Below are 23413 nucleotides of genomic sequence, written 5' to 3'. Positions count from 1 at the left end.
AAAAAAACTTAAAAATTGATTTTTGGTGATTCAAAATCGATCATAACTCCTAAACTAAAAGTGATGGGGTAAAACTTTCTTAATAAATTTTGCTCGTTATAAACCCTAAAAGATATGTCTCTTAATCGATTTTATTCCAACTCCCTTAGTTTTTCAATTACATCCCTATCACGAAAAAAACTTAAAAATTGATTTTTGGTGATTCAAAATCGTCATAACTCCTAAACTAAAAGTGATGGGGTAAAACTTTCTTAATAAATTTTGCTCGTTATAAACCCTAAAAGATATGTCTCTTAATCGATTTTATTCCAACTCCCTTAGTTTTTCAATTACATCCCTATCACGAAAAAAACTTAAACATTGATTTTTGGTGATTCAAAATCGATCATAACTCCTAAACTAAAAGTGATGGGGTAAAACTTTATTAATAAATTTTGTTCGTTATAAATCCTAAAAGATATGTTTCTTAATCGATTTTATTCCAACTCTCTTAATTTTTCAATTACATCCCTATCACGAAAACACTTAAACATTGATTTTTGGTGATTCAAAATAGATCATAACTCCTAAACTAAAAGTGATGGGGTAAAACTTTATTAATAAATTTTGCTCGTTATAAACCCTAAAAGATATGTCTCTTAATCGATTTTATTCCAACTCCCTTAGTTTTTCAATTACATCCCTATCACGAAAAAAACTTAAACATTGATTTTTGGTGATTCAAAATCGATCATAACTCCTAAACTAAAAGTGATGGGGTAAAACTTTATTAATAAATTTTGTTCGTTATAAATCCTAAAAGATATGTTTCTTAATCGATTTTATTCCAACTCTCTTAATTTTTCAATTACATCCCTATCACGAAAAAAACTTAAAAATTGATTTTTGGTGATTCAAAATCGATCATAACTCCTAAACTAAAAGTGATGGGGTAAAACTTTCTTAATAAATTTTGCTCGTTATAAACCCTAAAAGATATGTCTCTTAATCGATTTTATTCCAACTCTCTTCGTTTTTCAATTACATCCCTATCACGAAAAAAACTTAAAAATTGATTTTTGGTGATTCAAAATCGATCGTAACTCCTAAACTAAAAGTGATGGGGTAAAACTTTATTAATAAATTTTGCTCGTTATAAATCCTAAAAGATATGTCTCTTAATCGATTTTATTCCAACTCCCTTAGTTTTTCAATTACATCCCTATCACGAAAACACTTAAACATTGATTTTTGGTGATTCAAAATCGATCATAACTCCTAAACTAAAAGTGATGGGGTAAAACTTTCTTAATAAATTTTGCTCGTTATAAACCCTAAAAGATATGTCTCTTAATCGATTTTATTCCAACTCTTTTAATTTTTCAATTACATCCCTATCACGAAAAAAACTTAAACATTGATTTTTGGTGATTCAAAATCGATCATAACTCCTAAACTAAAAGTGATGGGGTAAAACTTTATTAATAAATTTTGCTCGTTATAAATCCTAAAAGATATGTTTCTTAATCGATTTTATTCCAACTCTCTTAATTTTTCAATTACATCCCTATCACGAAAAAAACTTAAAAATTAATTTTTGGTGACTCAAAATCGTCATAACTCCTAAATAAAAAGTGATGGAGTAAAACTTTATTAATAAATTTTGCTCGTTATAAACCCTAAAAAATATGTCTCTTAATCGATTTTATTCCAACTCTCTTAATTTTTCAATTACATCCCTATCACGAAAAAAATTTAAAAATTAAGGTTTTTGGTGATTCAAAATCGTTAATTGAAATATATATTAACGCAATAATAAAAAGTATATTAATGTTAATCGCCTTTATTTTTATTTATTTATTTTGCAGGAGGGTTTTACAGATCCCCCAAGTGTTTCTTTAATAAGTCGACTGCTACGTGGAGGATCGAGAAGAGAAGATATAGAAGGCAAAAAGGATTACTCAATAGATGGAATTTTAGGTGGTGAGTACCTTTTTATAGTAATTTTCCGTGACTTGAAAATGAAACTGTTGCATTTTGCCATCTGTAATTCTCGTTCAACACTCGGCACGTTTTCTTCATCTCGGATTACTCAAAGAACTCGGACCGACACGATTTTATCGGCATCGGTCCGTCTGCACCTCGTTAAATCGGCTCGGATTATTAAGAGTCTTTCTTGCGCCGCGCTAGTTTGTTGGTTGTTTGAGCGGCAATCGCACGTCCAATTTGTCGCCGAAATCGATTCGAACTTTCTTTTGATCTTTACCGATTACAAACAGCGAAGAAAAATCATATTTTTAATTTAAGTTAACTTAACTATCTTTTTATTTTGTTTTTTAATTAATCAGTTATGGTAATTAGGTGTAAGCATAATGTTTAATTATAGAGGTGGTGCTTCGAACTTTCATGGTTAATTAGTTAGAAATGCCAGGTGATGTGGATATGCGAACACATGCGCTAAACCGCGATGTTTGTATGCCTCGTAAGCCAATCGAAACTAATTTTAGGCAATATCCCGCAGTTGTTGTTGCGACCATAAAAAGTGCTTAGCTATGTTGGACTTTACCTATAAAATCGTAATTGCCGTTTAAATCGCTGGTAATTACTCGTTTTCCACCATCGATTTTTGATATTATTTGTTACAGCAAAAAGGAAAAACTTCCTAGATAGACTCTATTCAGAGTAGATTGCATCTCGAACAATGACGACATTAACCAATCATTTCCAGTGGGAACATGCACGCCCACGTTCTCGGTGCACAGCTATTATTAACAACGTTTCATCCATGAGGCTGCACATGACAAACGTAGAGAACAACCCACACATATCACGTTCTATTTGAGGAGTTGTAACGCCAAAAATTTTACAAAAAAAAATTCTTTTTATGTGGTCGTTGATATCTTTTTGAATGGATGAAAGAAAAAGGAGAACTTGGTAGGTCCGAACACGTGTGGTGTGTAGAACTTTAATATAGCGCGGCTCATTAACATATTAGGAGGGTTCGGTTCTCGTTTTTGGTTTTTATTTTTTCTTTGAAGTGACCGACGTCGATGACGCGTTTGTTGGAGGTGAATAGGTCGAAATGATCCCTCGGTTCTTGAAGTACGATTTGTTTCTTTCGGTAAAAATTTAAGGTCTAACGCGCGATACATCGTCATATTGCCATGTTACAGTTCCAATACCGTTAAAATATTCGCACAAGCCTCTGTTCTTCTGGAACCTTCTTGCCGCATTGTTGCTTCCAACCCATCCTATATTTTGGTTCAGCTCGCCACTGACCATTCATAATTTCCCCTGACTCTGACTGAATAATATCACCATATTCTGGAGGACAGTACCTTTCGCTTTGCTGTTCAATACGAAGGAAGTTATGGAAAATATTATGAATTTCGTTGTTTTAAGTAGGTAGTGGTAACACTTCCGAATCGGAGAATGTTATAGAAAAATTTTTAGATCAAAAGTTGTTGCAAATTTTATTCTTAACAATATTGCTCTCTTGCATTTTTGCTCTCAGATGCGTCAATATCGAGAAAAATACAAAAATATGAAAATTTACTACATTTTCTTGTTTTATTATTAGCTAATGGTAACATTCGGGAATCGAAGCATATTACAAAAAAACTTTTGGAGCAAAAGTTGTAGCAAATTTTATTCTTAACAACATTGGTCTCTTTCATTTTTGCTCTTAAATGCGTCAATAGCGAGAAAAATACGAAAATATGAAAATTTACTACATTTTCTTGTTTTACTATTAGCTAATGGTAACATTCGGTAATCGAAGCATGTTACAAAAAAACTTTTAGATCAAAAGTTGTAGCAAATTTTATTCTTAACAATATTGCTCTCTTGCATTTTTGCTCTCAGATGCGTCAATATCGAGAAAAATACAAAAATATGAAAATTTACTAAATTTCCTTGTTTTACTATTAGCTAATGGTAACATTCGGGAATCGAAGCATATTACAAAAAAACTTTTGGAGCAAAAGTTGTAGCAAATTTTATTCTTAACAACATTGGTCTCTTTCATTTTTGCTCTTAAATGCGTCAATAGCGAGAAAAATACGAAAATATGAAAATTTACTACATTTTCTTGTTTTACTATTAGCTAATGGTAACATTCGGTAATCGAAGCATGTTACAAAAAAACTTTTAGATCAAAAGTTGTAGCAAATTTTATTCTTAACAATATTGCTCTCTTGCATTTTTGCTCTCAGATGCGTCAATATCGAGAAAAATACAAAAATATGAAAATTTACTAAATTTCCTTGTTTTACTATTAGCTAATGGTAACATTCGGTAATCGAAGCATGTTACAAAAAAACTTTTAGATCAAAAGTTGTAGCAAATTTTATTCTTAACAATATTGGTCTCTTGCATTTTTGCTCTCAGATGCGTCAATATCGAGAAAAATACTAAAATATGAAAATTTACCAAATTTCTTTGTTTTACTATTAGCTAATGGTAACATTCGGTAATCGAAGCATATTACAAAAAAACTTTTGGAGCAAAAGTTGTAGCAAATTTTATTCTTAACAACATTGGTCTCTTTAATTTTTGCTCTTAAATGCGTCAATAGCTAGAAAAATACGAAAATATGAAAATTTACTACATTTTCTTGTTTTACTATTAGCTAATGGTAACATTCGGTAATCGAAGCATATTACAAAAAAACTTTTAGATCAAAAGTTGTAGCAAATTTTATTCTTAACAATATTGGTCTCTTGCATTTTTGCTCTCAGATGCGTCAATATCGAGAAAAATACAAAAATATGAAAATTTACTAAATTTCCTTGTTTTACTATTAGCTAATGGTAACATTCGGGAATTGAAGCATATTACAAAAAAACTTTTGGATCAAAAGTTGTAGCAAATTTTATTCTTAACAACATTGGTCTCTTTAATTTTTGCTCTTAAATGCGTCAATAGCTAGAAAAATACGAAAATATGAAAATTTACTACATTTTCTTGTTTTACTATTAGCTAATGGTAACATTCGGTAATCGAAGCATATTACAAAAAAACTTTTAGATCAAAAGTTGTAGCAAATTTTATTCTTAACAATATTGGTCTCTTGCATTTTTGCTCTCAGATGCGTCAATATCGAGAAAAATACAAAAATATGAAAATTTACTAAATTTCCTTGTTTTACTATTAGCTAATGGTAACATTCGGGAATTGAAGCATATTACAAAAAAACTTTTGGAGCAAAAGTTGTAGCAAATTTTATTCTTAACAATATTGCTCTCTTGCATTTTTGCTCTCAGATGCGTCAATATCGAGAAAAATACAAAAATATGAAAATTTACTAAATTTCCTTGTTTTACTATTAGCTAATGGTAATATTCCGGAATCGAAGCATATTACAAAAAAAACTTTTGGAGCAAAAGTTGTAGCAAATTTTATTCTTAACAATATTGCTCTCTTGCATTTTTGCTCTCAGATGCGTCAATATCGAGAAAAATACAAAAATATGAAGATTTACTAAATTTCCTTGTTTTACTATTAGCTAATGGTAACATTCGGTAATCGAAGGATATTACAAAAAAACTTTTGGAGCAAAAGTTGTAGCAAATTTTATTCTTAACAACATTGGTCTCTTTAATTTTTGCTCTTAAATGCGTCAATAGCTAGAAAAATACGAAAATATGAAAATTTACTACATTTTCTTGTTTTACTATTAGCTAATGGTAACATTCGGTAATCGAAGCATGTTACAAAAAAACTTTTAGACCAAAAGTTGTAGCAAATTTTATTCTTAACAATATTGGTCTCTTGCATTTTTGCTCTCAGATGCGTCAATATCGAGAAAAATACAAAAATATGAAAATTTACTAAATTTCCTTGTTTTACTATTAGCTAATGGTAACATTCGGGAATTGAAGCATATTACAAAAAAACTTTTGGAGCAAAAGTTGTAGCAAATTTTATTCTTAACAATATTGCTCTCTTGCATTTTTGCTCTCAGATGCGTCAATATCGAGAAAAATACAAAAATATGAAAATTTACTAAATTTCCTTGTTTTACTATTAGCTAATGGTAACATTCCGGAATCGAAGCATATTACAAAAAAAACTTTTGGAGCAAAAGTTGTAGCAAATTTTATTCTTAACAATATTGCTCTCTTGCATTTTTGCTCTCAGATGCGTCAATATCGAGAAAAATACAAAAATATGAAAATTTACTAAATTTCCTTTTTTACTATTAGCTAATATGGAAGCGCATATAAATGGCACCCCCCATATTTTATTACTTAGTCGTCTTCGGCGTCGAACTCATTGAGAAGGCTTGTTTTTCATGGCACACTAGGCTAAATATCCATATGATATGTGTGCATTTTTCAAAAGACCATAATTATCTCCCAAACTATTAATGTTAGGTATGGGACATATGGACTATAAAAGATGCAGAATGAGACACCGAAGACGACTAAGTAATAAAATATGGGGGGTGCCATTTAAAAAAATGAAGTGTATAAAAACCTGTATAATAACTATAAAAAAAATTGTGAAAAATCGATTTCTTACAATATCATCAAGATACAGTTACCAATTATCAATTAAAGCACCCACTTTTCAATGGTGATGCCCATTTTGAGGTAACTATTTTAGTTTTCGAGATATTCATTTTGAGCACAAACGAAATCGATTCATTCACAAATAACTATAAACCTTTTACCAAGTATCACCAAAATGCTCAATCTCACTGTAGCATGCTGTGCACACGACATGTAAAAACAAGATCGTGTTGCTAAACAAAATTCAATTCATTCAAATCATTATATTCAACTGTGTAAGGTTCTTTATTAATATTTTATTTATATATACCCACACTCACTTTAAAATAATCCAATTTTGAATGTTTTACGTTCAATTGACTATGATTCTTTCTTTCTCGTAGCTCTCTTTGATTTACCGCCGCTGACACAACAACAAAACCTTTACACGATTCTTTGTACGTTTCTTTGCGGCGTTTTCACCGTTTGATCTTTCTTTCAGTGAGCGAACTCGGTGAAGAGATGCGATTTGTATATTTTTGATGTTTTTGGGGGCCACCGGCGGTGTGTATTGTTCGTAAATGGGGTGTTTAGAGATCTTTTCGGCGGTGTACGAAAAGAAGTTTCTCTTTTTGGCATCGTCCCCCATCGTTTTTGCTGTGACACATCTCCATAGTTGGGATAAAAGAAATCGTTTCTGTTAGAAATTAAAAAAAAAGGAAGGAGATAAAAATGATGGGTGATTAAAATTTTTAGATTTAGCTACTTGTTAGAGTACTACTGGTGTTAAATTTTCTGTTGGGTTTAAGAAGAAGAGCGAAAAACCACGAGGGTGTGCCCCGATGTGTCAGGGTTCCTCTGCGGCACACCACAAGCCGACCGTCGTCGCATCGTTAACAACCCGAACACATTGAGGGCGTCGCCGCCGCGCCGCCTTCGGCGTACTTGATCTCCCTTTGGAGACTCCGAGTACAAGAAACCGAGAAGAAGAAGAAGAAGGAGGAGGAGGTTGTAACTCACGATTAACTCTGACGTTTATGCTTCGACCTAACACACGTTTTTATTTATTTTCTAAAACAGTTTCATCCAAATCTAAAATTAAAAAAAAAATTTGAATTAATTTATTTTTATATAATCAAATGTTAATAATAAATTCGCAATCTCGATAAAAAATCGTTTAAAATGAGCCCAAACACGATGAGTTTATCTTCAAAAATACACTTGATTAAACATTTTGACATTTCATAAATGTCATGTGTCAAATTTGACAGTTTAAATATTAAATTTAGAAATGTCAGTTATTTAATCATGAAAATTGACAAATTGAGTATTAAATTATAAAGTGAACGTTAAATTTGACAGGTTGAAAGTAAAATTTCAATTTTTATATACTGAAGTATCATATTTAACGTTAAATTCGTAATCGCGACGAAAAATCCTTTAAAACGAGCCCAAACACGATGAGTTTATCTTCAAAAACAACCAAGATACGCTTGTTTAAAAATCATTTTGACAGGTTGTGTCAAATTTGACAGATGTAATTTTTTGATCAAAACACAATTAATTTTTAAATCAAATTTGATTTTTTATATCGACACATTCCAAATTTAGTGTTTAATTTAGGTGAAAGTCATATTTGACAGGTTAAAAATAAAATTGACATTTAATGTTCATATTGGTCAATTACACTTTAAATTAATAATTAAATGTTATGTTGATAAGATGACAAAATAAGACGACATTTTCAACTCAATCTGTCACTTTAATGTTTAAACTGTCAAATTTGACACATGACAAAGACATGTTGTGTACTAAAATAATCGTATCATGTCATCAAATTGACATTTAATTATTAATTCGAAGTATAATTTCCCAATTCGAGTGTTAAATGTCAATTTTATTTTCAACCTGTCAAATTTGACATTCGCTTAATAATTTAATATGCAACATGTCGATGTAAAAATCAAATTTGAGTGATTGGAAGGAAAAATAATTGAATCCAAATTACATAAGAGTCATTTCCAGCCTAATCTGTCACTTTAATGTTTAAACTGTCAAATTTGACACATGACAATGACAAGTTGTAAAACAAATAATAATCGTATTTTGTCATTAAATTGACATTTAATTATTAATTTAAAGTTTAATTTCCCAATTTGAATGTTAAATGTCATTTTTATATTCAACCTGTCAAATTTGACATTCACTTAAAAACTTAATATTGAATGTGTCGATATAAAACATTAAATTTGATAAAAAAATAGTCGTATTTTGATTAGAAAATGACATTTCTAACTTAATCTGTCAAATTTGACACAAACTGTCAAAATGATTTTCAAACAAGCGTATCTTGGTTGTTTTTGAAGATAAACTCATCGTGTTTGGGCTCATTTTAAAGGATTTTTCGTCGCGATTACGAATTTAATGTTAAATATGATACTTCAGTATATAAAAATTTTTTTTTTATACTTTATACTAAATTCCTTTTTAGTATAAAGTTTTTCTTTATACTAAATTCCCGAAAAATGTTATCTTGGTAACTTTTAATTTTTCTTTTTTACTCTGAGACTATTTAACATTTACTAATAACCGGAGTCAAGCAACGACGTGTTAATATATTGGAGTTGCTGGTAAAGTGACAGTTGAAATATATAGTTCATCAATGGCCGCGTTAAATGATAAATACGGGGACGTAAAAGGCCGTGAACGTGGGGGGCTAAGTTGGGACGCCCCCCAACCGAAACGCGATGCATCATCTCCATCGCGCGCGGTGGAGCCGCGAAGCCACACGCTTTCAATAATTAATATTCGGTCCTAAACGGTCCCATCTTGGTCATCAAATCTCCTTTTATTTATTTCTTTTTATTTTCGATCTCTGTTAGTAAAATGGTAAATGACTTAAATTAACGTCGGAGCTGAAATTAGTTTTAAAGAAAAATTTTACTTTAACTGTATCTTGATGATATTGTAAGAAATCGATTTTTCACAATTTTTTTAAAGTTATTATACAGGGTGTTTCGGTGACTCGGGGAACAAATTTAACCACATATACAGGTGGTACAAATTTCAAGATAGCAAATATTGTATAAACAAACACTGTTCCTGAAGTAATTCTAAACAAATTTTGTTAACAAAATTTTTTGATAAATTCAACAATAAGGATATAACCTCAAAAATATTAATTTTTGTAGCATACTATTCAGTGGGAAATTAAAATTTCAAGTTAGAAAAAAATTGTTTTAACAAACACTGTTCCTGGTGCAATTCTCAACAAATATTGTTAACAAATTTTTTTGATTTAATTAATAATTAAGGAGATAACCTCAAAATATTAATTTTTCCATTTTTATACATAATTACACTTAGACGGTTAATTAATAGAGATGTAAAATTTTGTTATTAAGATAATTGATTCAAAATCGAAATTGAAACAAGTTTTATTTAAAACATTTTTTGATAAAAACAATAATTATTGAGATAATTAATTTTGATAGCATACTATTCAGAGGGAAATTAAGTTTTAAGATAGCAAAAAATTTTATTAACAAACACTGTTCCTGAAGTAATTCTAAACAAATTTTGTTAACAAAATTTTTTGATTAAATCAACAATAAGGATATAACCTCAAAAATATTAATTTTTGTAGCATACTATTCAGTGGGAAATTAAAATTTCAAGTTAGAAAAAAATTGTTTTAACAAACACTGTTCCTGGTGCAATTCTTAACAAATATTGTCAACAATTTTTTTTGATTTAATCAATAATTAAAGAGATAACCTCAAAATAATAATTTTTCCAGTTTTATACATAATTACACTTAAATGCTTAATTAATAGAGATGTAAAATTTTTTTATTAAGATAATTGATTCAAAATCGAAATTGAAACAAGTTTTATTTAAAACATTTTTTGATAAAAATAATAATTATTGAGATAATTAATTTTGATAGCATACTATTCAGAGGGAAATTAAAATTTCAAGATAGCAAAAAATTGTATTAACAAACACTGTTCCTGAAGTAATTCTAAACAAATTTTGTTAACAACATTTTTTGATTAAATCAACAATAAGGATATAACCTCAATAATATTAATTTTTGTAGCATACTATTCAGTGGGAAATTAAAATTTCAAGTTAGAAAAAAATTGTTTTAACAAACACTGTTCCTGGTGCAATTCTTAACAAATATTGTTAACAAATTTTTTTGATTTAATCAATAATTAAGGAGATAACCTCAAAATATTAATTTTTCCATTTTTATACATAATTACACTTAGACGGTTAATTAATAGAGATGTAAAATTTTGTTATTAAGATAATTGATTCAAAATCGAAATTGAAACAAGTTTTATTTAAAACATTTTTTGATAAAAACAATAATTATTGAGATAATTAATTTTGATAGCATACTATTCAGAGGGAAATTAAAGTTTTAAGATAGCAAAAAATTGTATTAACAAACACTGTTCCTGAAGTAATTCTAAACAAATTTTGTTAACAACATTTTTTGATTAAATCAACAATAAGGATATAACCTCAAAAATATTAATTTTTGTACCATACTGTTCAGTGGGAAATTAAAATTTCAAGTTAGAAAAAAATTGTTTTAACAAACACTGTTCCTGGTGTAATTCTTAACAAATATTGTTAACAAATTTTTTTGATTTAATCAATAATTAAGGAGATAACCTCAAAATATTAATTTTTCCATTTTTATACATAATTACACTTAGACGGTTAATTAATAGAGATGTAAAATTTTGTTATTAAGATAATTGATTCAAAATCGAAATTGAAACAAGTTTTATTTAAAACATTTTTTAATAAAAACAATAATTATTGAGATAATTAATTTTGATAGCATACTATTCAGAGGGAAATTAAAATTTCAAGATAGCAAAAAATTGTATTAACAAACACTGTTCCTGAAGTAATTCTAAACAAATTTTGTTAACAAAATTTTTTGATTAAATCAACAATAAGGATATAACCTCAAAAATATTAATTTTTGTAGCATACTATTCAGTGGGAAATTAAAATTTCAAGTTAGAAAAAAATTGTTTTAACAAACACTGTTCCTGGTGTAATTCTTAACAAATATTGTTAACAAATTTTTTTGATTTAATCAATAATTAAGGAGATAACCTCAAAATATTAATTTTTCCATTTTTATACATAATTACACTTAGGCGGTTAATTAATAGAGATGTAAAATTTTGTTATTAAGATAATTGATTCAAAATCAAAATTGAAACAAGTTTTATTTAAAACATTTTTTGATAAAAACAATAATTATTGAGATAATTAATTTTGATAGCATACTATTCAGAGGGAAATTAAAATTTCAAGATAGCAAAAAATTGTGTTAACAAACACTGTTCCTGAAGTAATTCTAAACAAATTTTGTTAACAACATTTTTTGATTAAATCAACAATAAGGATATAACCTCAAAAATATTAATTTTTGTACCATACTGTTCAGTGGGAAATTAAAATTTCAAGTTAGCAAAAAATTTTATTAACAAACACTGTTCCTGAAGTAATTCTAAACAAATGTTGTTAATAAAAATTTTTGATTTGATCAATAATTAAGAACATAACATCAAAAAAAATTTTATATATATATTTTTATTGAAAAAATCGTTTTAGAATTTAATTTAGAACAACTTTTGTATGGAATTTTCTGCTGAGAACGAGTGGAGGGGGGAAATCGTGTCGTTTTGTTACAAAAGTTCCGTGCCCTAATTATAAGGTATCTGTTAATAAAAAATATCTTTCTTTGACGTAATTGTCGGAGCTGAAATTAGTTCTAAAGAAAAATTTTAAATACCTACAGAAATAAAAATGATGAATAGAAAATAAATTAAAAAAAAGAAAATTTAATGTAAAAGACCTTCTAATATTCAATCACGTCCTCGTGCGTTTTATCCGATTAAGAATGCATCGGCACGAGCCGGTTTTTAAACGATTTTCGACTTTGTGCCAAGTACTTATAATGCCTTCATGTGTGGGCTCAGATATATGCCTAATTAACCAGCAGGCGGTCCGCTTCGGCCCCGTTGATTAATACGAACCGGACGGAGATAAATGCGGTCTCATCAAAGCCGAAAAGAAGAGGATGGAAAATAATAACACAAAATGAATTATAAAATAATACGGAAAAGAAATAATTTAACTTTTTTTACATTTTAGGTTTTTATAAAAACTTATTATTATCGTTTTGTCACCTAATATTAGTGTGTCTTGTTGCACCTTCGACCTAAGAAGTCAAGTTTCTCGCCGCCTTCATAAATCTTCCTTTCGCCGAGGGTGGCCGTGGCAAAGCCCACCGCCAAAGGGGCCGAAACCGTCGGCTTGGGGGACCCCATAATGCGACCCATTGTCGGAAGGTGTCCAAAGACAAGAAAGGGACACCACCATCACCTCGACACAACCTTCTTTTGACGCCGCGAAAAATCTTTCCCATTGGATCTTTTCTCCTTCCGGCTTACGCCCAAAATTATTTTAGTTTAACGTCAAATGTAGACAGAAAAAAATTGTGTTTTTTGGTTTACAATTTTTTTTCTCTTCCTCCATTTATCACAAGTGCTCGAGTTGGGTTTTATCGGATAGGTCGAGTGTTTCAACCTGAATTTGATTTATACAACAAAAATAAAGGTTAAGTACCATTTTCGGGGATGCAATTTAATTAAAATTTTGTACAAAATCGATTTTTTATTTTAGCGAGGCACTAAAATTGTACAAAATTAATAATTTCGTGTTGATGTATCATTTATAGCGCCTCGCCCGCAAGCGACCTCGGCGATTTATGCTGAAATCCTTCTTTATACAAAATTATATGTACAGGGTGTCCCGTTAAGCGTGCTCCGTACTGTATCTCTAGAACGGTAACGCCTAGAGGTTATCTCCTGGACCGTTCAGCCGATTTGAATATTTTTGGTCTTGTTTGAAAGAGCATTACATGCTCTTTTAAAAGATATTTACAGTAAGACCGCTTGGTTTAAAACAAATAAGCTAGAGGGCGTTATCTGCAGCGGTTACATATTTTTGTGATTTTTGAAAAAAAGTTAAACGGAACGGTACTATTTTCTTCACAGACCCTTAATCACTATAAAATTTGCTAAATAATAGTGAAAACCGCATCTCGATATCTCCATCCATTCTCGAATTATAGAAGAAAATGTTAAAAACTGTATACCCTGTATACAGGGTGTCTCACGTAACTGGTTCGTTAGAACTTTTTAAGGTTCCACTATTCGTAGTGGTTTGAAATTTTGGGTTGTTCATTCTAAACTTTCGATCTAAAATATTTTCAAGATGGCCACCCCTTCCGGTCTACCGGAAGTAGACCACAACTTCGTTATTTTAAATGCAATGCTATAGTTTTTATTACACCTTTCAATTATACGTAAAAAAATATGTTGACTTTGATAAAGGTCGTTGGTACCTAGCGTTTTTTGTTTTCGAGTTATTTTGATTTGAAGTGTTTTTTGACAAATTTCGCAAAAGCCCATATCTCAGCTAACGATCATTCAAAAAAGCTCTGCATTGGCACGACTACTCTACAGATGCTGCCAAATAGATTGTCATTTGTTGTATCAGAGAATCTTATACAGGATGGTCAAAAATTGAATTATCGTTTCTCAATATTCAATTGCGAAAAAGTCGAAAATTTTGAATGGAACACCCCGTATTTTTTTACCCTATCAGAAAGGGAATTTAATTCTCTACAAATTATCTATAAACATTCCTATACCTATTTAGCGTAGTTTCCCTGATATTGGAAAATTAATCAAAATCCGCATTTTCCCGCATTCCGTGCATGCTTTGATTAATTTCAAAATATCAGGGAAACTACAATAAATAGGTAGAAGAATGTTTATAGATAATTTGTAGAGAATTAAATTCCCTTTCTGATAGGTTAAAAAAATACGGGGCATTCCGTTTAAAATTTTCGACTTTCTAGCCATTGAATATGGAGAAACGGTAATTCAATTTTTGACCACCCTGTATAAGATACTCTGATACAAGAAATGACAATCTATTTGACAACATCTGAAGAGTAATCGTGCCAATTTAGAGGTTTTTTTAATGAACGTTAACTGAGATATGGGCTTTTAAAGAGTCTAACTTCAGTGTCTAACGAACGATTATTCACAGAAGTTGGCGCAACAATTTTCAACTTTCATCTTTCAATTTTGACATAATTGTCAACTTCATAAAAAATCCTTTAAAATGAGTCCAAACTCGACATATTTAACTTTAATATTAATGGAAATGTAATCACTTCCGGTTTGAAACGTCAACGTCAATTTTAACATATTTGTCATCTTCATTAAAAAACCTTTAAAACGAGTCCAAAGATGACGCACTTATCTCGAAAAACAAAAAAGTTAGAATAAAAAATATTAAACGTAAAGTTGACAACAATGAAGTTAGCAACATAATTTCTAAATATTAATACCAACCTTAATTTTTGAGATTTTTACTTGTATTTTCGTTTTCTATGAAAAATTATATTTATTTTAAGACATTTTAATAAAATTACGAATATGTCAAAATTGACGTTGACATTTCAAACCGGAAATTGACCATAACTTCATTAATATTGAAATTAAATATGTCGTGTTGGTACTCATTTCAAAGAATTCTTAGTGACGATTACAAATACGTCAAAATTGAGGTTGACATTTCAACGTTGACAACTTCATGGTGTTAATGTCAACTTTAATATTGATGTATTCGTAATCCTTATTAAATAATCTTTCAAATGAGCCCAAACATGACGCATTTATCTCGAAAAACAAAAAAGTTAGAATAAAAAATATTAATTGTAAAGTTGACAACAATGAAGTTAGCAACATAATTTTTAAATATTAATACCAACCTTAATTTTTGAGATTTTTTCTTGTATTTTCGTTTTCTATGAAAAATTATATTTATTTTAAGACATTTTAATAAAATTACGAATATGTTAAAATTGACGTTGACATTTCAAACCGGAAATTGACCATAACTTCATTAATATTGAAATTAAACATGTCGTGTTTGTACTCATTTTAAAGGATTTTTAATGAAGATTACAAATATGTCAAAAGTGAGGTTGACATTTCAAACCGGAAATTGATCATAACTTCATTAATATTGAAATTAAACATGTCGTGTTGGTACTCATTTTAAAGGATTTTTAATGAAGATTATAAATATGTCAAAAGTGAGGTTGACATTTCAACCTCACTATTATATAATATACAGGGTGATTCACATAAGAACCGACACAGAGCAGGGACATGTAGAGGACAATAAATTAAGATGATTTAACGCAAATTATCTCTATACTAAGTTGTACCCCTGAGGAGTTATAGGCGTTCAAAGTTGGGTCTTAAATTTTTAAAACATTGAATATCTTCGTAATACATTAAGCTAGAAAAACCAAATTTGGTATATGTTATGAGTGTACCGAAGGTATTTCAAGAATGTAAATTAATTTCGGAACAATAAATTAATTTAAGTCGCGTCACTAATTACGTAATTATATTAATAAAGGACATGAAAATAAAATATACAGGGTGAGAGAAAACAAAAGGGATTTTTTTGAATTCACGAGGTTGTGCTCAGACTTCAACCGCAGATTTAATAAGTTCCCACTGTTGTGTTGCGTGTTGATAAATACAACGACACGTCCCTCTAAGCGTTTAAACTTGTTCCCGCCTCTCTACTATATCAAAACGCTTAAACGATGCTTATTTATACGAGTAATAAAAGTTATTAAGCGCTGCCGGTTTGCGCTAACGCATAAAATGCCGTTGAAAAGTTTCTTCGAAAAAGTACTTACTTATTTTTTATTTTTACTTTTTAATATTTGTTTTAGGTAGAGAAGATGATAGCGATACCGAATCGGAACCAGGAATTCCATTAAAACGAAAACAACGAAGGGCAAGAACGACGTTCACCGGGGAACAATTGGAGGCTTTAGAACGAGCTTTTACTAAATCCCAATATCCGGATGTTTATACGCGAGAAGAACTAGCTCAACAAACCGGATTAACCGAAGCTAGGATTCAGGTTATTTTTGTATTTTATCAATTTATTTAATTTTTTCAAGAAAAACCATCTCTTCTCGAGCCACATTTATTAACCCATTAAACATAAAAACCAACCCAACCCATTAAATCTTAACCACATTAATTACTAGGGCACGGAACTTTTGTAACAAAACGATACGATTTCCCCCCTCCACTCGTTCTGATTAAAAGAACACCATACTGTTCAGTGGGAAATTAAAATTTCAAGTTAGAAAAAAATTGTTTTAACAAACACTGTTCCTGAAGTAATTCTAAACAAATTTTGTTAATAACATTTTTTGATTAAATCAACAATAAGGATATAACCTCAAAAATATTAATTTTTGTGCCATACTATTCAGTGGGAAATTAAAATTTCAAGTTAGAAAAAAATTGTTTTAACAAACAATATTCCTGAAGCAATTCTTAACAAACATTGTTAACAAAATTTTTTGATTTAATCAATAATTAAGGAGATAACCACAAAATAATAATTTTTCCGTTTTTATACATAATTACACTTGGATGCTTAATTAATAGAGATGTAAAAATTTTTTATTAAGATAATTGGTTCAAAATCAAAATTGAAACAAATTTTATTTAAAACATTTTTTGATAGAAACAATAATTATTGAGATAATTAATTTTGATAGCATACTATTCAGAGGGAAATTAAAATTTAAAGTTAGCAAAAAATTGTATTAACAAACACTGTTCCTGAAGTAATTCTAAACAAATTTTGTTAACAACATTTTTTGATTAAATCAACAATAAGGATATAACCTCAAAAATATTAGTTTTTGTACCATACTGTTCAGTGGGAAATTAAAATTTCAAGTTAGAAAAAAATTGTGTTAACAAAAATTGTTCCTGAAACAATTCCAAACAAACTTTGTCAACAATTTTTTTTGGTTTAATCAATAATTAAGGAGATAACCTCAAAATAATAATTTTTCCGTTTTTATACATAATTACATTTGGATGCTTAATTAATAGAAATGTAAAATTTTTTTATTAAGATAATTGATTCAAAATCGAAATTGAAACAAATTGTATTTAAAACATTTTTTGATAGAAACAATAATTATTGAGATAATTACTTTTGATAGCATACTATTCAGAGGGAAATTAAAATTTCAAGATAGCAAAAAATCGTATTAACAAACACTGTTCCTGAAGTAATTCTAAACAAATTTTGTTAACAACATTTTTTGATTAAATCAACAATAAGGATATAACCTCAAAAATATTAATTTTTGTACCATACTATTCAGTGGGAAATTAAAATTTCAAGTTAGAAAAAAATTGTTTTAACAAACAATATTCCTGAAGCAATTCTTAACAAACATTATTAACAAAATTTTTTGATTTAATCAATAATTAAGGAGATAACCTCAAAATAATAATTTTTCCACTTTTATACATAATTACACTTAAATGCTTAATTAATAGAGATGTAAAAATTTTTTATTGAGATAATTGGTTCAAAATCGAAATTGAAACAAATTTTATTTAAAACATTTTTTGATAGAAACAATAATTATTGAGATAATTAATTTTGATAGCATACTATTCAGAGGGAAATTAAAATTTCAAGTTAGCAAAAAATCGTATTAACAAACACTGTTCCTGAAGTAATTCTAAACAAGTTTTGTTAACAACATTTTTTGATTAAATCAACAATAAGGATATAACCTCAAAAATATTAATTTTTGTACCATACTGTTCAGTGGGAAATTAAAATTTCAAGTTAGAAAAAAATTGTTTTAACAAACACTATTCCTGAAGCAATTCTTAACAAACATTGTTAACAAATTTTTTTGATTTAATCAATAATTAAGGAGATAACCTCAAAATAATAATTTTTCCGTTTTTATAAATAATTACACTTGGATGCTTAATTAATAGAGATGTAAAAATTTTTTATTGAGATAATTGGTTCAAAATCGAAATTGAAACAAATTTTATTTAAAACATTTTTTGATAGAAACAATAATTATTGAGATAATTAATTTTGATAGCATACTATTCAGAGGGAAATTAAAATTTCAAGTTAGCAAAAAATTGTATTAACAAACACTGTTCCTGAAGTAACTCTAAACAAATTTTGTTAACAAAATTTTTTGATTAAATCAACAATAAGGATATAACCTCAAAAATATTAATTTTTGTACCATACTGTTCAGTGGGAAATTAAAATTTCAAGTTCGAAAAAAATTGTTTTAACAAACACTGTTCCTGAAGCAATTCTTAACAAACATTGTTAACAAAATTTTTTGATTTAATCAATAATTAAAGAGATAACCTCAAAATAATAATTTTTCCACTTTTATACATAATTACACTTAAGTGCTTAATTAATAGAGATGTAAAATTTTTTTATTAAGATAATTGATTCAAAATCGAAATTGAAACAAATTTTATTTAAAACATTTTTTGATAGAAACAATAATTATTGAGATAATTAATTTTGATAGCATACTATTCAGAGGGAAATTAAAATTTCAAGTTAGCAAAAAATTGTATTAACAAACACTGTTCCTAAAGTAATTCTAAACAAGTTTTGTTAACAAAATTTTTTGATTAAATCAACAATAAGGATATAACCTCAAAAATATTAATTTTTGTACCATACTGTTCAGTGGGAAATTAAAATTTCAAGTTAGAAAAAAATTGTTTTAACAAACACTGTTCCTGAAGCAATTCTTAACAAACATTGTTAACAAAATTTTTTGATTTAATCAATAATTAAGGAGATAACCTCAAAATAATAATTTTTCCGTTTTTATACATAATTACACTTGGATGCTTAATTAATAGAGATGTAAAAATTTTTTATTGAGATAATTGGTTCAAAATCGAAATTGAAACAAATTTTATTTAAAACATTTTTTGATAGAAACAATAATTATTGAGATAATTAATTTTGATAGCATACTATTCAGAGGGAAATTAAAATTTCAAGTTAGCAAAAAATTTTATTAACAAACACTGTTCCTGAAGTAATTCTAAACAAATATTGTTAATAAAATTTTTTGATTTGATCAATAATTAACAACATAAAGTAAAAAAAATTTTTATATATATATTTTTATTGAGAAAATCGTTTTAGAATTTAATTTAGTGGAGGGGGGAAATCGTGTTGTTTTGTTACAAAAGTTCCGTGCCCTATTAATTACAATCAACTCTATTCTTAGAATCTTTTTTAGAATTTTTTTTTTAATACTTCCCAACGTTTTCTAAATTAAAGGTGTGGTTTTCAAACCGTCGAGCACGTCTCCGGAAACATTCAACGAACGGTGGTGCCACCTTAAGTTTCGGTTCGCTACCTTTAACCAACCCTTGTCAGTACAGCGTTGAAAATTCCTCTTCTCAATCCGATTGGCGCAACACGGCTCAATACGGAAATTCTTACGTTTTCCAACAAGCAGCACACAATCATTACGTACATCACACCAGTAATAACCAAGAGGGCGCGCGAAACGATTACGCCGCCCTCTTCGACGCTAATTACGCGTTTGCGCACGCGCAAATGGCCCACGCGCAATCGCACATCGCCGCACAGTCTTCGGCGGCTATTTCCAATTTAAATTTAGCGAACGATTTAAGCGGGGGTAATAGAAAGGAAGGGGAGAAGGAAATGAATAACGAGACGGCGAATTGGGCGAAAAACGGCGTTTGGGGTCATCAGAATTGCTTGAATGTCGGTGAGATGCATCAATTTAATCCGGAAAGTTATCAAAGTGGTAGTAATCAGTATTCGAATGTTGTTGGTAAAAATTATTGGGCATAAAACGAATCGCTTTATTATTATTAACTGTGTATAGTGTTTATAGTGTGTTTGAAACGTTTTTTTTTTTTAATAGTTGCTAGAACACGAATTTTAAAGTTAACCTTCCAGTACACGCGCTTATACAATCACACGCGGTTGACTCTGAGTCCGTATTTGTTTATCTAAAGAAATGGCTGCCGGAAAAGGATTTACAAGCTCAATTATATACAGGGTGTCTCTGCGAGACCGGTCATTAGACGTTTCTGAGGTTCTGGCCAAAATAAAAATTTGAGAATTCAGACTTAAGTATTATCAATTTCGTTCTCTTCATCTAAAATATTTTCAGATTTCTAGCACTTCCGGTTATACCGGAAATCCCCGCCTACTTTATTTTTTTAAACGGAACACCCTGTATATTTTTACATATTTGGATTTGTCTGTTTTGAAGGTTTATAAATAACTTTACTTTTTGCAATTTGAACCAGCAATTCTCGAGTTATTCGAATTTTTCTAGAAAAATCTGCTCCAGCAGACATTTGTTCAAAAAATCAGAAAACACTCGATTTTTGGGATATCAATTTAGGATTCAGAATATGCTTAAACAACATGATGGAGTATGTTTTGGTGCCGAGAACGGCTGTCTAGATCGTTTGGTCACTTTACTATGATACGTAAACTTTTCGAAATTTGGAAGCACCATAACTTCATTTTTTTAAATGGCACCCTCCATATTTTATTTTTTAGTCGTCTTCAGTGTCTCATTCTACATCTTTTATATCCCATATGGCCCATACCTAATATTAATAGTTTGGGAGATAATTAGGGTTTTTTGAAAAATGCACACATATATCATACAAGGAAATTTAGTAAATTTTTATATTTTTGTATTTTTCTCGATATTGACGCATCTGAGAGCAAAAATGCAAGAGAGCAATATTGTTAAGAATAAAATTTGCTACAACTTTTGCTCCAAAAGTTTTTTTGTAATATGCTTAGATTCCCGAATGTTACCATTAGCTAATAGTAAAACAAAGAAATTTAGTAAATTTTTATATTTTTGTATTTTTCTCGATATTGACGCATCTGAGAGCAAAAATGCAAGAGAGCAATATTGTTAGGAATAAAATTTGCAACAACTTTTGCTTCAAAAGTTTTTTTGTAATATGCTTCGATTCCCGAATGTTACCATTAGCTAATAGTAAAACAAGGAAATTTAGTAAATTTTCATATTTTTGTATTTTTCTCGATATTGACGCATCTGAGAGCAAAAATACAAGAGAGCAATGTTGTTAAGAATAAAATTTGCTACAACTTTTGCTCCTAAAGTTTTTTTGTAATATGCTTCGATTCCCGAATGTTACCATTAGCTAATAGTAAAACAAGAAAATGTAGTAAATTTTCATATTTTCGTATTTTTCTCGCTATTGACGCATTTAAGAGCAAAAATGAAAGAGAGCAATATTGTTAAGAATAAAATTTGCTACAACTTTTGATCTAAAAGTTTTTTTGTAACATGCTTCGATTCCCGAATGTTACCATTAGCTAATAGTAAAACAAGGAAATTAGTAAATTTTCATATTTTTGTATTTTTCTCGATATTGACGCATCTGAGAGCAAAAATGCAAGAGAGCAATATTGTTAAGAATAAAATTTGCTACAACTTTTGCTCCAAAACTTTTTTTGTAATATGCTTCGATTCCCGAATGTTACCATTAGCTAATAGTAAAACAAGGAAATGTAGTAAATTTTCATATTTTCGTATTTTTCTAGCTATTGACGCATTTAAGAGCAAAAATGAAAGAGACCAATGTTGTTAAGAATAAAATTTGCTACAACTTTTGCTCCAAAACTTTTTTTGTAATATGCTTCGATTCCCGAATGTTACCATTAGCTAATAGTAAAACAAGGAAATTTAGTAAATTTTTATATTTTCGTATTTTTCTCGCTATTGACGCATTTAAGAGCAAAAATGAAAGAAACCAATATTGTTAACAATAATATTTGCTACAACTTTTGCTCCAAAAGTTTTTTTGTAATATGCTTCGTTTCCCGAATGTTACCATTAGCTAATAGTAAAACAAGGAAATTAGTAAATTTTCATATTTTCGTATTTTTCTAGCTATTGACGCATTTAAGAGCAAAAATGAAAGAGAGCAATATTGTTAAGAATAAAATTTGCTACAACTTTTGATCTAAAAGTTTTTTTGTAACATGCTTCGATTACCGAATGTTACCATTAGCTAATAGTAAAACAAGAAAATGTAGTAAATTTTCCTATTTTCGTATTTTTCTCGATATTGACGCATCTGAGAGCAAAAATGCAAGAGAGCAATATTGTTAAGAATAAAATTTGCTACAACTTTTGATCTAAAAGTTTTTTTGTAATATGCTTCGATTCCCGAATGTTACCATTAGCTAATAGTAAAACAAGAAAATGTAGTAAATTTTCATATTTTCGTATTTTTCTCGCTATTGACGCATTTAAGAGCAAAAATTAAAGAGACCAAAGTTGTTAAGAATAAAATTTGCTACAACTTTTGCTCCAAAAGTTTTTTTGTAATATGCTTCGATGCCCGAATGTTACCATTAGCTAATAGTAAAACAAGGAAATTTAGTAAATTTTCATATTTTTGTATTTTTCTCGATATTGACGCATCTGAGAGCAAAAATGCAAGAGAGCAATATTGTTAAGAATAAAATTTGCAACAACTTTTGATCTAAAAATTTTTCTATAACATGCTCCGATTCGGAAGTGTTACCACTACCTACTTAAAACAACGAAATTCATTAAATTTTCCATAACTTCCTTCGTATTGAACAGCAAAGCGAAAGGTACTGTCCTCCAGAATATGGTAATTCCAGAACCCCAGAAACGTCAAATGACCGGTCTCGCTGAGACACCCTGTATAATTACATACAGGGTGTCTCATATATAACAACAAAAGATTAGTGCAAATTTAGAATTTTTCGTGTATTGAAAGGTTAATTTTATTGGTCTAGCAACAGAAAAAGAAATAATGTGTAGGTATGTAATATTTATAAGTGAATATGTGCTATGTAATAAATACTAGGAATTTTTATTTTTTTTTCTTTAATTTTGAATC

The 23413-nt window shown here is 29.0% G+C and overlaps 1 protein-coding gene across 2 annotated transcripts in view; it reads left to right on the top strand.

Annotated features, from left to right (window-relative positions):
* The window catches only part of LOC111420091 (protein gooseberry-neuro-like), a 135017-nt gene extending 111628 nt beyond the window's left edge, over positions 1 to 23389 (top strand). For both annotated transcript variants that reach the window (XM_071196025.1, XM_071196024.1), the window contains exons 3-5: positions 1848 to 1962; positions 16345 to 16538; positions 19788 to 23389. In XM_071196025.1, the coding sequence (XP_071052126.1) occupies positions 1848 to 1962; positions 16345 to 16538; positions 19788 to 20330 (852 nt within the window). In that variant the 3' untranslated portion in view covers positions 20331 to 23389. The remainder of the gene's footprint in view (positions 1 to 1847; positions 1963 to 16344; positions 16539 to 19787) is intronic.
* Positions 23390 to 23413: the final 24 nt, after the last annotated feature.

The sequence above is a fragment of the Onthophagus taurus genome, chromosome 5 (genome assembly GCF_036711975.1).
Source record: "Onthophagus taurus isolate NC chromosome 5, IU_Otau_3.0, whole genome shotgun sequence".
Classification (NCBI taxonomy): Eukaryota; Metazoa; Arthropoda; class Insecta; order Coleoptera; family Scarabaeidae; genus Onthophagus; species Onthophagus taurus.
Note: the sequence above shows the minus strand (reverse complement) of the source record. Positions and strands in the feature narration are given on the sequence as shown.